Source organism: Barbus barbus (genome assembly GCF_936440315.1).
Source record: "Barbus barbus genome assembly, chromosome: 3".
NCBI lineage: Eukaryota > Metazoa > Chordata > Actinopteri > Cypriniformes > Cyprinidae > Barbus > Barbus barbus.
In genome coordinates this window covers 42,216,563-42,232,322 of record NC_136731.1, presented here as the reverse complement: position 1 = coordinate 42,232,322, position 15,760 = coordinate 42,216,563, and the positions used below count along the sequence as shown (strand labels likewise).

Below are 15,760 nucleotides of genomic sequence, written 5' to 3'. Positions count from 1 at the left end.
CAAATAACTTTCCAATTTTATTTCTTTATGAATTAGAGACACGTAAGATCAGAATAGAAACACATTTGTTTACTTACTGCAGCCACAGAATAGCAGAACATTACAGGATAGTTTACATACAAACAAAACATGTCCTCGCGCGAACCGCCAAAACAACTAGGCCTACACTCATTCTATAGTCAAACACATTTTTTTACAGCGTTATTTTTATGTATATCAATGTAAATACTGGAACAAGTCATTACTCAAAAAACTTAACACAAACGTACGGACATCACACACTGTGTAATATATGATTGTGATATTACAGATTATGAGACAGATTATCGTGAAATATCACAGTTATAGAAACAATTGACAACAGCAACATTAAAATTTAAAGCGAGCCAAAAAAATCAAATGACAATGTTATGATGTGCTTTCATGTAGTGAGTGAATAAACCCATTTTATTGACGTAATGTCACGCAATTCCAAGTGAAACAGAATATCTGGTAACACTTTACAATAAGAGTGTGTGAACATTAGCTAAATATTGTTACACAAAAACATCCTTATCCATTACCGGTGTGCAAATATGTCATTTTCAAAGAGGGAATCTTTCTATTGGTCTGGCAAGGGTTGCCAGGTCTGTCTAACAAAACCAGCCCGATTTCTACTCAAAACTCAAAAAAAGTCGCGTTCGGGGGAAAATTGGCTATAAAAATCGGTGTAAAACACAACCCATGAAAACAGTGGTGAAAAAATTAAATAAAAAATAACGCGGGAAAACCGCGGACTTGGCAACACGAATCAGCGCGCGGGAACAAATTGAACTCGGTGCAAAACTTGTGTTGTTTCGCCCTCACTTGACTTTCATGATCTTGTGAATTCCTATTGAAATGACATGATACAATTTCACATTTAATAATTTAGTTAATTTCTTTGTAATTGTTACTAAGCGCAGTACATGTGACCACACGTTTTTAGCACGAACTAACACACAATATTTTTATTACAGCATTTATTAATCATGTCAGTTCACAGTGCAGTAATGTTAACAGATACTTTTGATTTCAAAACTAATGTTTAAATTAGCATGAATTTAAATTAACAAACGCTGTAGAAGTATTGTTCGTTCGTTCATGCTTATTAGTGTAGTTAAAGGGATAGTTCACCCAAAAATGAAAATTGTGTCATCATTTACTCACCTTCAAGTAGTTCCAAACCTGTATGAATTTCTTTGTTCTGCCGAACACAAATGAAGATATTTTGAAGAACGTTTGTAACCAGGTTGTTTTGGGGCACCATTGACTTCCATAGAAGGAAAAAAAAAATACTATGGAAGTCAATGGTGCCCCAGAACTGCTCAGTTTCCCACATTCTTCAGAATATCAGCAGAGCAAAGACATTCATACAGGTTTGGAATTACTTGAGGGAGAGTAAATGATGACAGAATTTTCATTTTTGGGTGATCTATCCCTTTAACTAATGTTAACAATGGAAACCTTATTGTAAAGTGTTATTCAGTCCTAAATGTTAATGGCTAAAATAAGCAGAATTTGATGTTACAGAAGTAGCTTTAGTCTACACCGGATTGCTTTGTTGACTGTGTTAAATAGACAATACTGTAGAAACCTCACTGCATTAGTTTACTGTAAACTCAACTGATAAGATAAAACACTCATTAACACACATTCTGATCTAGGACACAGCTCTCCTAGAAGCCGCTTCCGCTGCCCTCCATGTCGCTGGTGAGTATGGAGCGCTTGCGCAGTACGGCGTTGACCCTGCTCCTCCGGGCCTGTGGCGGCTCTGTGGCACTGCGTTTCTGTGGCCCTGCGGGAGGGCATGGAGCTCTGTACTGCGGCAGGCCGCTCTTGGTGGTGTCCAGTTCTTCAGGGTCTCCTTCCTGAACCCTCAGAGCGGCGATCACCTCTCGATCAGATTGGCTGAGGGTCAGACAGCCGCAGCTATGGCCTTCAACACCGTCTTCCTCCCCGGGGTCGTCTTCAACTGTCATGAAAGCGTCTCCCCAAAGACTCTCGCAGAGGTCTCGGCCGTGCTGGTACATCTGTCCAACAAAACACAGATTTCACAAACCGTGGATCCAACCTGACAGTAGAAGATGACAGTTCATGCTAAAGCTGCTATAGTGGCCTCTTGTGGCAATTCTGAGAATAACAGATTTCTATTAAGCATTCTGATGACATAAAACGAAAAAGAAAAGAATACGACAAAAATGCAATAAATATACATAAACAATAAACAAAGTCAACTTGAATGGCTCTTCAGACTGCTAAAGACTGATGTTGGTTTATCTAAAGTCAGTGTTCACCTATAGTTACTAAAAATTTAAACCTTTTCATGCATTGAAATAAAGCAGAAATACAACAAAATATAATTAGAATAAAAATTAAATGTAAAAATGCTGCCATTTTCAACTAAATTAATTGAGTTTAAGTTGAAATAATAAAATTACTATACTAAACTAAAAGTACTAAAAATAAAAATTATATATATTATATACACACACATACATATATATATATATATTACAAAAACACAACAAAAAATGAAAACTGAAAATATAAAAATAAAAGGCAATTCTATAAATACCATAACAGTATATATGTAATACTGCTGTTCTCTCTATTTCACTATTGCCTACTGTATTGAAAAACAGAAAATTAATTATTCACTACTGCAGACAGTGATCAAATAAAAAGACACTATGAATCTAATTACAGTAAACAATATCAACATTAACATTAATCAGTGTTCAGTCATAAACCAGGAGATAAAGTGAACAAGAAATGAAAGTTTTATGAGTAATATGTAATATGAAGCGCATAGATGCAGTTATGAGGCATCTTATGTCCGTGTAGCATCGAAAATATTGTCAGATCTCAGATCTTCTACTAATATTGTCAGTCATTATATTCTCACATCAGCGATTCATGCATATTAATGATTGAATGTAGAAACACACACACACTTTCTCTCATTATTAGCTGCGATTTTCACATGTGAGGTGTGTGTGTGTGTGTGTGTGTGTTTCTGTCACTCACACTTGTGCACATGTGATCATTATGTTGATTATGAATTCTCACTGTCAGCAGCGTTTCCCTGGAGACAGTGATCTTAAATCTTTATTTACTTTCTTAATTCATGATGCATACTGAATCATTCTTTTGTGATGCTTTATCTTGGTATTATTTTACAACATCATTCACAGATTAAAACAGTCATTTTGTTTTGTTTCCAACGTTGCCATTGTGACGTTGTTTCAACGTCTGACTTTTCAAGTTTTATACATCGATTTATAATTAGTTTAATAACTTTTTACAACCATTAATATTGCATTAAACACTGCTGCAATATATGAAACAACAAAGAACGTTATCTTAAGCACATCTCAGTGTTGAAACTGTCTGTATGAGAGGCCGGTCACACTATTCACACTCTCTCTCTTTTCACATGTTCAGCATGTCAGCGGTGAGAAAGAGTGACATGAACTGACACCTTCGCTCCATGTGTGTGTGTGGTTCCAGCTGTGTCCAGGCCTGGAGACACAGTGTCTCTTCACACACTCTCTCCTGAGCTCTCCTCTCCTCAGTGATGTTTGCATCGCTAATACTAGTGCTCATCCAGTGCTGCGTAGTAACTGATTACATGCCATTAGGATTACATAATCAGATTCCAAAAATTAAGTTCTTATAATTAGGATATTTTACATTTTAAAAGTGTTACTTTTTATGGATCACATTATTAATAGCAGTAAATAATTAAGAATTTATTGATTCTCTCCAATTCTTTGTTTTTCTCTTTCAAATTTTGTGTAAATTAATTTGCAAATCATGCTTATGAATCTGAGGGAAAATAGCACATCTTAAGAAATTATTATGCAAGTTACTTTATTACACATTCACATGTTTACTGGTCTCTGATGCTGGTTAAGGGTCACACTGAGATGCAGGTAAACAGATCAAATATTTAGATTTTTAGTGTTTAAATTTATTTATTTTACATTTTTACGATTTAATTAATTATTAGCTTTTAATCAACCCACTGCAGTTCTTAAATTAAGCCCAGTTTGGAAACCCTGGTGTAATGCAATGTTTAATGCAGTTTATGATGTTGATATAAAAAAATATTAAGTAAGTTTTAAACAGGTTTGATAAAGTAATTTAAAAGTAATCTAAAAAATAGCCAGATTACATTACCTAAAATGAGTAACCTAGATTACGTTACTAATGACAATTTTTATCATAATAATTTATAATTTATTCAAAAATAATAAAAAATTACTTAGAAACTGCATAGCAACCACCCATAACATCCTAGCGACACACGGGAATGCACCTAAACTCTTCAGAACACCTTATCAACCGGCTAGCAACATCCTGGCAAACACGAACAACACTCTAGTAATACAGCAATGTGGCAAAAATTCATCAGAACACTTTAGCAGCACACTAAAAACACTTTACTGCATAGAAACACTCTACCAGCTATCCACAAAACCCTAGGAACACAGTGTACCGAACAATACTCATTAAAAAATACTCATTATCAACCACTTATCAACACACTCTCTCACTCTGACTCAATTCAAAATGCATTAACAACTGCATAGCAACACTCTTGTAACCACCCACGACACTCATTACAGTAAAATGCCCAAAACTACTCGAAACAGCTTATCAACACACTCAAAACAAATAAGCAACACCATAGCAAATGTATAGCAACACCATTGCATCTGCAACACAGCTATGTGACAAAAATTACTCAAAACACCTTAGCAACAACTTAGCAACACACACACAACAACCTTGCAATACATTGCAATGTGTTAAAAACTCCTTACAACACCTTAGCAACCTCCTATCAACAAACAAAACACCAAAGAACCCATTTAGCAACACCTTGGCAACCACCTACAACATGCTAAACTAAAATTCCAAAAACTACTCAGAACACCTTAGCAACCACTTATCAACATTCAGAACATGTTTTTAACTGCATAGCAACACCTGGCAAACACTCAACACATAGCAATGTGTTAAAAACTATTGAGAAACTGTATCAACCACTTATCAACACACTCAAACATTTCAAAACATTTTAGCAACTGCATAGCAACATGCTGGGGACCACCCACAACACCATACAGTTGCAAAAGTTGAGTGCATTGCTAAATGGTCACTAAGGTGTAGTATTTACTATGTATTGCTATGTGTTGGGTGTTTGCCAGGTGTTGATATGCAGTTAAGAAGGTGTTCTGAATGCTGCTAAGTAGTTGCTAAGGTGTTCTGATTGTTGATAAATGGTTGGTAAGGTTTTCCGAGTAGTTTTTGGCACATTGCTTTGTGTTTTGGGTGGTTACCAGGGTGTTGCTATGCAGTTAAGAAGGTGTTCTGAGTGCTGCTAAGTAGTTACTAAGGTGTTCTGATTGTTGATAAGTGGTTGCTAACTAACGGTGTGTTTCCACTGGCACGTAGTGAGCACAGCGGAGCTAGCGTTTTCAATTCATTTCTATGGAAGTTGAGCTTAAACGCACGCAAGGTGCATTATGGGATTGAAAGCGGCGCAGAGAAAGCATTGAGAGCAGCCGAGAGTGGCAAAAATGTTGGGCATTCCTCGACTTTATGCGATTATCGAGCAAAAAATGCTGGGTGACAACCACTCGCTGTGAAAAGAAGAAGATGAAATACAAAGAGGGTGTAAACAGTGTTTTCAGAGGCGTGTTCTGCCCTAAATTTGACACGCCCCAAAGCAGTGGCGTTGTAGCGTTGCCAGCGGCACTGAGCGCAGATCTGACGCTGTAGTGGAAACACACCGTAAGGTGTTCTGAGTAGTTTTTGGAACATTGCTTTGTGTTGTGGGTGGTTGCCAAGGTGTTGCTATGCAGTTGTGAAGGTGTTTTGAATTGTTTTGAGTGTGTTGATAAGTGACTGATAAGGTGTTTTGAGTAGTTTTTGGCACTTTGCTGTGTTGCAGGTGCAACGGTGTTGCTATGCAGTTACTAGGGCAACACCCTGGTAACCACCCACAACACCCTAACAATACTGCAAAGTGGCAAATACTTCTCACCTTAGGAACCACATATCAACATTCAGAACACCTTAGCAACCACATATCAATATTCAGAACACCATAGCAATTGCATAGCAACACCCTGGTGACACCATTGTGACGAATATCACTCACATTTTCTTCAGTCATGTAAAGCTCCAGTAGCTTGTGTGGTTATATGATGTTTGGTATGGCATGTTACCTGTTGGTACTGCACACAGCCGCCGCTGCAGTTCTGTCCACGCGGGTCAGTGGTCCAGTCCCGAGCACATGTCATGTCCATTTTACAGGCCTCGTACCTGCAACAGTGACTCACATCATCACAGTCGTCTACATTACCAACAACTAAACGGATAATTGATGAAGAGCATTCTGATGCATTCAGCTCATTACTACAATCAGATCTGGTTATCACACAAGCTTATGACCACAAGATGAGTGGGCGTGGCCTCACCAATCTCTGCAGAAACTATGACACAGAGGCACAGCCTTCAGGGAGGAGTCACGACGTGGGTGTGGCCAGCGAGCAGCATCAGGAGAACAGCGGTAAAAACAGACGACACGCTTCAGGAAGGACTCACAGCTACAGAGAGAGAGAAAGTATTGTAAACAAGAGTTCAGCTCATCTTGTCATACAGTGGAATTCTGAAAGTTGACTAAAAGCTAGTTTTTTAGCGGATATATATTTACAGGCTTTTTCAATACAATATAAACACATTGAGGACAACAATACTGAATATTTATACACAACTTAACATAAGCAAACACCACACCCAAACATAAGCAAAAGCCAACTAACCAACCAACAAATAAATCAATTAATAAATAGGAATTAAAAATTAATAAACATAAAATTAAAAATAAACAAACAAACATGGAAAAAGTAACCAAATAACCAACTAATTAAATATATTAATAAGCAAATATGGCTTAAAGCTCCTTTTAAAATCATTCTCAGTGTTATTTCAATCATCAATCATATGTGATTAATCAATCAATTTCCATGCTTTGTTTAGGATTTATACCTCAGTATACATAATGAATCATGCCTATTAAATATAATCAGCAGATGCTTACAGGGGGCTGAGGACACCACACTTATCCCAGTGAGAGTTATCCACGCCGGACACAGAGCCGGACAGATCCTGGACATCCTTCTCTGAACAACACGAGTCTGGACAGAGACACAAGCATTCACAAACTGGGACAAAACTACAATTCATGTAGGCCCAATTCTACTGGGCTGTTTTAAAATGTGACACTAAATGAACTGGTCTTGACTGTGTGTATGTAAGGTGACTGTGAGGTGTGCACACACTCTCCGTGTAGAGAGAACACTGCTTGAGATGGGGCTCTGGGCTGGGCGTGACTTTGTGTTTCCAGTCCCGCAGACACGCCCCCTCATGACTCATCACAGTGGCGGCCAATAGACTCGCGAGGTGGGCGAGGCCGAGTAGAATGTTGGACACACCCATTTTCACCTGCGTTTATCTTTCAGCTGCAAGAAATAATCTGGTGAAGAAACACTTGAACTTCCATCAACAGAGGTTATGATGCTATATAACACTTCAGAACATGTACATTCACATCATATTTGCATTTATATTCATAATGACTTACTCATGAAGCGGTCTATAATGCTGAATTTAAGTAAACAGATCAGATGAATTAATCATGGAGAGCTGAGGTTATTTGATGTGTTTATCTCTGTCTGAAACCCTCAAGCAATTTTAGAATTGAATTTCCATCATAATACTGTCATGATTTGAAATCAGTTCTAATGGAATCAAATGGGAGTCTTCCACAAATCATATAAATCCTGCTGGATAAACAGATTTTCTGAAAATATAGACAGAAAATTAATTTGTTTATTAATTTGTTGATCTTATCCGATTCTCAGACGAGTCTTGTAGGTTCTGTCTTTAGGATTATAATAAGCATGAAAAAAAATAAACAAAATAAAATAAAATAAAATAAAATAAAATAAAATAAAATTAAATTAAATTAAATTAAATTAAATTAAATTAAATTAAATTAAATTAAATTAAATTAAATTAAATACTGCTGGATAAACTGCAATTCTGAAAATATTAATTGAAAAGTAAGAATTAGTTTATTTAGCAGGATCTCGATTTTTAGAGGAGTTTAGTTATTCTTCCTTAGGAGCTTTGATGTTCCTTCACTGATAATTAAAATAAAATAAAATAAAACAAAAAAAAATAAAAGCTACAATTAATGAATCCATCAGTCAATAAACACGGCGCATGAGTTTTAGTTTAGGCCCAGTTTAAATCTTGCTGTTTTGTTTGCTCAAGAAAAGACGTCACATCATGATCTACAGAAACTTTCAATTGAGTTGTATTCACCATTACAGTAAAGAAGAGGTTCAGTTCAACACATAAAGTTTGAAAAGTTGAATGAATCCTAACAGACAGCATCATGATTATGAAAATGAAGTTTCTAGCTGACTAATTTCAGTCTTCCTGTGCTGCTCATATTAATGTGCTTAACTGTGTCACACAGTCCTGCCTAAGAGGATGTCACAGACCGATTTACTCCACTACACACAACACACACCTTATGTCAGAACTGGCTCTTCTAAAGCACAAAATGACTGTTTGTATGTCCATAAAACTGCTTCATACCTGATTTTGGAGGAGTGCGGCGGCTGCTGTGAACGTCGGATGCTCTCGTTCTGATCCACACACTCTTTTCCCGGAGCTGTAGACGAAGGACATCTCGATGACAACGCCCCTCCCTCTCTCTATCTCTCTCTCTCTCTCTCACACACACACACACACACACACACACACACACACATTTGTCGTCAGTTTGATCTTAGTGAGTTATGAAAGAACCACAATAAAATCAATAACAGCCTAACATAAACAGAATCAAAACAAAGACATCTTGATCATGCGTTATAATAATAGCAATTTAAAGGCTTTATTTCATTTGACCTTGTTTCTAAATGCATCTCATTATGTGCTACTGAGTCACTGCACCTGCTGTCTGTGTTTTCTGACATTTTATCTTCCCAAACACCTGTCCCGGTACAGTTGATGACAGTTACTGGAGGTGAATCTAGGGGGGGAATTAGGATAATCTGGGACGGCGGGTAAATTGGGACGCCTAAGCTTCTTGTCCCAATACAAGCATGTCAACATGAACGTATTCTAGCTGGTTTAAAGTCTCATTTGTTCATCTAAACTGTTGGAATAAATTGCAAATGTGCATAAATGTACAATTACGCACAGAGAAATGAAATGAATATTACTTTCATGAAATACTACTCAAAGTTCACAAAAACAACAATGCATTGCAGGGTTATAACATTAAAACTAAAACCATTAAAGCAAATAAACTAAACTAAACTAAATAAACATAAAACTGATTCTATTTCAGCAACAGAAAAATAAAATAAACATTAAAAAACAGTAACTGAAAAATATAACTTAGAAATTGCTAGCAAATTTCACAAACAATTGCAAAGAAACACACTGAATTAAACATGAATTTGTGATGAAGAAAACTTCAAAATATTAAAAAGAAACTATAATAGTATCTCACTTTTACTAAAATAACACTGGTAACATAAAGGGGATGTAAAAGTGTCTAATAATCTCAAAAGACAGTTAATCTGTTTGTCTGATTTGGTTGAAAATTACATTTATGATTCTAAAAAGAGCCATTTGCAGTAAACAGATACTAATCGTCAGAGATGCTATTTTCTCTTAGCAGACGCTGAAGGCTTGTTTTGCTGGTTATTCTGTCTCTAATCTTCCTTCTGGAATAATCCCACCTCCATGCGTTGCTTTAAGACGTTTTTGGCCCCAAACGCAAACACTGTGCCCTAGTTAGAGAGCTGAGAGGATTCAGCCTGAAACACACACAGAGCTGCAGGACGTCTCTGAATGCCATTTGAATGGGTTATTGGCACGAGCCATGTATGTTTTCGCTCATGTCATCAGCTGTTTCATGCATTCGAGGCCTGTCAGAGCGATTCACGATGATACAGACAGTTTCATAAGCAGGGGCCGCGGGTCTCCGGTCACTCGAGTGTTTTATTTTGGGTCTGAGGACAGCAGACAGAAGCTATTAGCCTTTGGTCATCTGAGCTGGAATAATAATCCTTTGTGTCAAAGCTATTCATGGATGAGCTGTTGTGTTCGTTTGGAGAGGTCATTCACATTACCAAGACAGGACCGCCGCTAATTGCACCGCATTCGTTCCACCATTCAGAGCTGGTTTCACTCAGACAGACCGATTGGACTGGGTTTTCACTGTGACCGCCATATCTTGCCTAAAATACCTCAGAAACAGCCTATAATGTGTCAATATCAATCACAAAAATTAAAAGTACTGCTACCATGTTACTGTGGGCATGCACTAATTATTGGCCTTTGCAAAACACAACAAACAATTCTCGGTGTAACCCACAAAAATGTAACAGGAATTAATATTATGGCAAAGGTGTTGGCAAACGTTTGCTTTTGAGATGTGTTTGTGATATTTTGATAGCAGTGCTTCATTTTGCAAGAGATGTGAGGCATTTTGCATTTTCTGTGTGCAATTCTTGGATTTGTGTGTATAGTTTTTTTTTTAATAGGCAAAGTTTTGAAAATGTGTGCAAGCAGTTGACTGTCAAATAAAACACTGTATGAATAAAAATATATAATATTTCTTATTAAAGCTACAAAAGTCATACAGTCACCTATTATCCTTTTGTTTTGTGTTAAGGACAGACAGAGCAAGCTATCTCACGACGTATTTTACGAGGTGTATAATTGGAATTAGGCTACTGTCACGGTTTATTTCTCTTAATAAGTCTGTTTCTTTATTTTCTCGTTCATGCATGTTTGCTTAATCATATCTGTGAATAACTTTTAAGTTGAATGATAATGTAATTATGATGAACTATGCAGGATAGTTCTTATTATCGGAGATGGGCTGCTAGAGAAATCTCAATGGTCTACTTGTGCCTGGCTGTCAATCAGAGGATTTCACAGAAATGAATGAGAATCTGTCGCACTGCAATTTTGTTTAGCACACAATAAAGTAATAATATGTGTCCTTACAAGAGTAGATTAGGCTATTCAGCACATGTTAGTCTAAGCCTCAAAAGGCTGAATGTTGCATTTTATTTTATGTTAGTTTTAGAGAGGGTTTCTGGCTCTGATGCTCATCCACTATCTGCATAGACTTTCTTCACTTCATCAGGTTAATACACATGCCTGTTTTTCCTCATTATTAGAGCGCCCTCTGCTGGCAGACATCCCCTGTAGCGCTCCATGGATGTGTATATAGCAGCTCTCCATCTAGTGGTGGGCACAGCTCAAGGGCATTCATGATTATCTCTCCTAACCTGTTGAATGACAAATATGTGCTTAAAACCACCCTGAAGTCCCTAAAAGTGCTCTGAACGTAATTTTAACGATATCTTCTTCTGTGTCATTACCACTGTATTTATGGTGTGGACTTCTCTATTCTCATAGAATTAGACCATTATCTCGTACTTATTGTGGACAGGCCTTGGCGGTGTGTTTTGCACATGTAAATACCACTCGGATTTACTCAAAAGGAAAATGTTGTTTTTAAATGATCTGCACTGTTGTAGCATGCAAATGAATCACAATAGTAGTTATTAAATTACTGACTTCTGAACGCAACAGAATGTTTGCTTTGGTGAAGGTCAGCCATTCATGTGAAATTATAGTAGATGTTCTCGGAAGTGCATGACCAATAAAGCAAATTCAATCAAGCTTCTTCGTATTAAATAAAAAAAAGTATTTTAATAAACTCTGTACATTGCAATGAACAAATGACACTTGATTTTATAAAATTGTCAAAAATTCACTATTGGAATAAAACAAACACAAGTTAAATAAAAAACTGAGTTATCTTTAAATTCAAATTTCAGTTAAAAGGCCTATACAATCTGCCCCCATAGGCCTCATTTTGGTTTGTTTTCCAGAGTCTTGAGATGAACCGATACTCGATACTCCTCTCGTGGACTCGTATAACAGCTGATGCAGACAATCATGTCTATTTCTCTGTTCTTGGCTTCTTTGTTCAGCAGGATCACAGTGAAAAATATCTCTTCAAAGTTTGCATAGATGTATTGACCCGAAACCTTGAGGACAAGTAGGCTACGTTGCCAAAGTGTTTTAATGCACAAAGTCTCTCCAAGGTGCATGTGTGTATCAAATAACAGCAGTGTCTGATGAGATACTCGGTGTCAGTTTTCAGATGTTTTCAATCCCTCCTCCTGGATCTTTTTGCCACAGTTCATGGCCAGAGTTGCAACAGCGTACGAGGACAGAATCACAATGGTGCTCCCGACGAAATGAGAGGAGGCTCCTCTCGGCATCAAACGCACCGGCCTGCGGGGGTAAACCGCGTCCGAGACATTAACCGTTTGGCTGATGGGCTCCATGTCTGCTCAGGTAGAGACGAGAAGTGTTTGAGCGCAGCTGACTGTCGCGATCAGTGCATGGACGCTTGAGCAGGCCTCTTTATAAGCCTGCCTCTCCGCACACGTCAGATCCTTAACGGGAAACAACAGATTGCGTCAATAGGATGAGAAATAGATATCCAGTAGGTCAGGTAGACGCGAGGAGCTTAATGCTTTAAGCTCATTAGATACAGGAAAAGAGGCACGTAGGTATACAGCTCTGACATCAGACGTGGAAATCTATTTACTCTAATAGTTGTTTATAACTCACATGAGGTCAAGTCAAAGGACACGGAAAACAAATAGAGCTGACAACCACAAGGCCTGGGTTCGATTCCCAATAAATGCATAAATGTTAATAATATATAAATATTTTCTGCGGTTTAGTTTTTATGGTACATTATAGAAAGAAGATGAACAAAGAAATGATGTTAGCAAAGGGAAATGAGTCACAGGTTAATGAGCTAATCAGAGAGAAGTGTATCTCTTCAGAACAGAAAACTCACTGTCCAGCAGGTTTTATTAAATGACTTTGTATTTTAGTTGTGTAATATTCAGCAAATGCATTTAAAAATGTCTCAAGGACTGTTGGATCTGGCAGGTGGGTTTATTAATCAGAATCAGAAACAGAATGAGCTTTATTGCTGGGTATGTTTACACATACAAGGAATTTGTTGTAGTGACAGAAGCTCCACAGGGCAACAGAGAGACAGCAACAGGACAGGACACAGGTAATAAAGAATAATATACAAATGTACAAATAGGCAATGTACAAAGCAGCAAAAACACAATATATAATATAAACAACTATGTATGTACAGGTCAAGTATGTGCAAATTAGAAATGAGAAAATAAAAATAAAATAAGTGAGTGTGGTGAATGGATAATGAATTAGTTGTGTGTTCCACATTTATTTATTGAGTGTTCATGAGATGTATTGACTGAGGGAAGAAACTGTTCCTGTGTCTGGTCGTTCTGGTGCTCAGAGCTCTGTAGCGTCGACCAGACGGTAACAGTTCAAAGAGGGAGTGTGCTGGATGTGAGGGGTCCAGAGTGATTTTACCAGCCCTTTTGCTCACTCTGGATAAGTACAGTTCTTGGAGAGTGGGGAGGGTTGTACCAATGATTCGCTCAGCAGTCCGGACTACCCTCCGTAGTCTTCTGAGGTCACATTTGGTAGCTGAGCTGAACCAGACAGTTATTGACGTGCAGAGGATGGATTCAGTGATGGCAGAGTAGAACTGTTTCAGTAAGTCCTGTGGCAGGTTGAACTTCCTCAGCTGGTGAAGAAAGTACAATCTCTGCTGGGCCTTTTTCACAATAGAGTCTATGTGAATATCCCACTTCAGGTCCTGAGAGATGGTGGTGCCCAGGAATCTGAATGACTCCACTGCAGTCACAGTGCTGTTCATGATGGTGAGAGGGGGGAGAGCAGGGGGGTTTCTCCTGAAGTCCACGATCATCTCCACAGTTTTGTCAATTCAACGTCTAATGTTAATTCCTTATTAATCACCCTTTGGGATTAATAAAGTTAATCAAATCTAATTTGATGTCCAATACCGACATCGGCATATTTGTTGTTTTTAGGTTGTGTGACCAAAATCCAACGTCAAACTGGCATCAAATACTGATTAACATTCTCAACCAAAATGCAACATCTGTCTGACATCAGCGTGATGTTATATTGACGTCCTGTGCCTGCTGGGTTACATCATATAATAAACTGTAATATGAATTTGAGTCTCAGAACAGTGATGTTGTGCTGAGTTCACCAGAGGTCATGTCTTGTTGTCACATTAACAGGTCAGATCTGTTAAGCAGCAGGTGTAGCGTGTCTTTCACAGGTTCATACACACCTCAGACGTGTCCTGAAGGATTATTTGGACTGTCTGAACGCTGTGGTCACTTTGACACTAAGCACCACCTGTTACAGCATCTGTTTATCAGAGACAAACACACAACAAACAGATCACAGCAAGGCCAGATCCTTCAGAACTGCCAATACAACATACTGTAATACTGATCAGATTTAGTGCTGCTTGTTAACTCAGTCATCAGTAGTAGCTCATATCTAATGCCAAAGATATATGAAGATTATAGGACATATTAAATCAATGTTAATCTGCATTATATGACTGTAGTGATTTTTTTTGTATAAAAGAAGATGGTAAAGGTCAAATTTAACAAACAAAAGTGTGTTTACATTGCATTCTCTTAGACTTTACGTTTATGTTCTTGACAGTTGTCTGTCAAAACTGTTTAAATATCACAGCAGGATCATGTGTCTGTCTGTATGTGAGTCAATCTGTCCCGTGTTCGTCCCTGTAGAGAAGCATTCATTCATTTGACCTGCTGCTGATAATCAGCCTGTCTGTGGCTCTGAATTAAACTGATCTTCTCTTTCTCATTCTGCAGGCCAAGCTGCTTTACTGCCTGACCAGACGGACCACACATAAACACTGTGTCAAAATAAGATCATACTGGTGTCTTTTATTTGAAAATAAATTATTTAGACTTGGGTTTTCTGGGACACATTGTCTGTTATCTACGCTTTGGCCTTCACCGGTTAGAATAAAATCTATTTCAATTCAAGTCTTATCTTTATGATAAGTCATATGTTTTGAATAAAGAAAATAAATAGCAAATAAATAGTTCTATCTAAAAGTGTCTAAAAAAATCTAAAAATTAGTTTGCTATTTGAATAGTAGGCTATATAATTGTCCCGTATAATTTTTTTAAATAAAATCCACCTTATTTTGCACTGCATAAATATAATATTTTCTATGAATAAGTGCAGCAAACACTATTTGCACAACAAACCAGTGTGATTATGATTACGATAATACATAAAATAACACAACAACAATCAGTTTACGAACATAACGAGCTGTTTTGTATGACTAAAAATAAATGGAAGCAGATGTCACTGGAAGTCTCGCATATTTCTCAGCAATAACTTTAAAATATGAAGGTCTTTATTTAAAGGGGTCCTATTATGCTCTTTTGCAAAGTCTTGATTTTGTTTTGGGGGTGTACTAGAACATGCTCTCATGCTTGGAGGTTCGAAAATCGCATTATTTTTCACATATTTTACATTATTACAATACTTTATCCCCAGCCTGGCACAAACGACTCGATTAATTCCGGGTTTGATGAAGACCCGCCTTCTAGTGATGTTACGTTCGTGAACAAATCGTTCTTTTTGAACGAATCTTTTAGGTGAACGAATCATTCTCGTTCACGTAATG

General features: G+C 37.5%; 1 protein-coding gene across 1 annotated transcript; it reads right to left on the bottom strand.

Annotated features, from left to right (window-relative positions):
* Positions 1-9,115, bottom strand: LOC306855483 (riboflavin-binding protein-like). Its single transcript, XM_079394234.1, has 6 exons — positions 8,704-9,115; positions 7,377-7,556; positions 7,136-7,232; positions 6,513-6,641; positions 6,261-6,357; positions 1-2,051 (listed from the first exon to the last, which is right to left on the bottom strand). The coding sequence occupies exons 2-6, from the start codon at positions 7,531-7,533 to the stop codon at positions 1,698-1,700; spliced, it is 834 nt and encodes a 277-aa protein (XP_079250360.1). The 5' UTR covers positions 7,534-7,556; positions 8,704-9,115; the 3' UTR covers positions 1-1,697.
* Between the last annotated feature and the right edge of the window lie 6,645 nt (positions 9,116-15,760).

What these genes read in the sequence shown, in the direction of transcription:
- LOC306855483 (XM_079394234.1), bottom strand. Translation starts at nt 7,533, where the DNA reads ATGGGTGTGTCCAACATTCTACTCGGCCTCGCCCACCTCGCGAGTCTA. An exon ending in CATAGTTTCTGCAGAGATTG is followed by an intron (nt 6,358 to 6,512) that starts GTGAGGCCACGC and finishes TCACTGTTGCAG; the next exon opens with GTACGAGGCCTGTAAAATGG. An exon ending in GCTGTGTGCAGTACCAACAG is followed by an intron (nt 2,052 to 6,260) that starts GTAACATGCCAT and finishes TTTGTTGGACAG; the next exon opens with ATGTACCAGCACGGCCGAGA.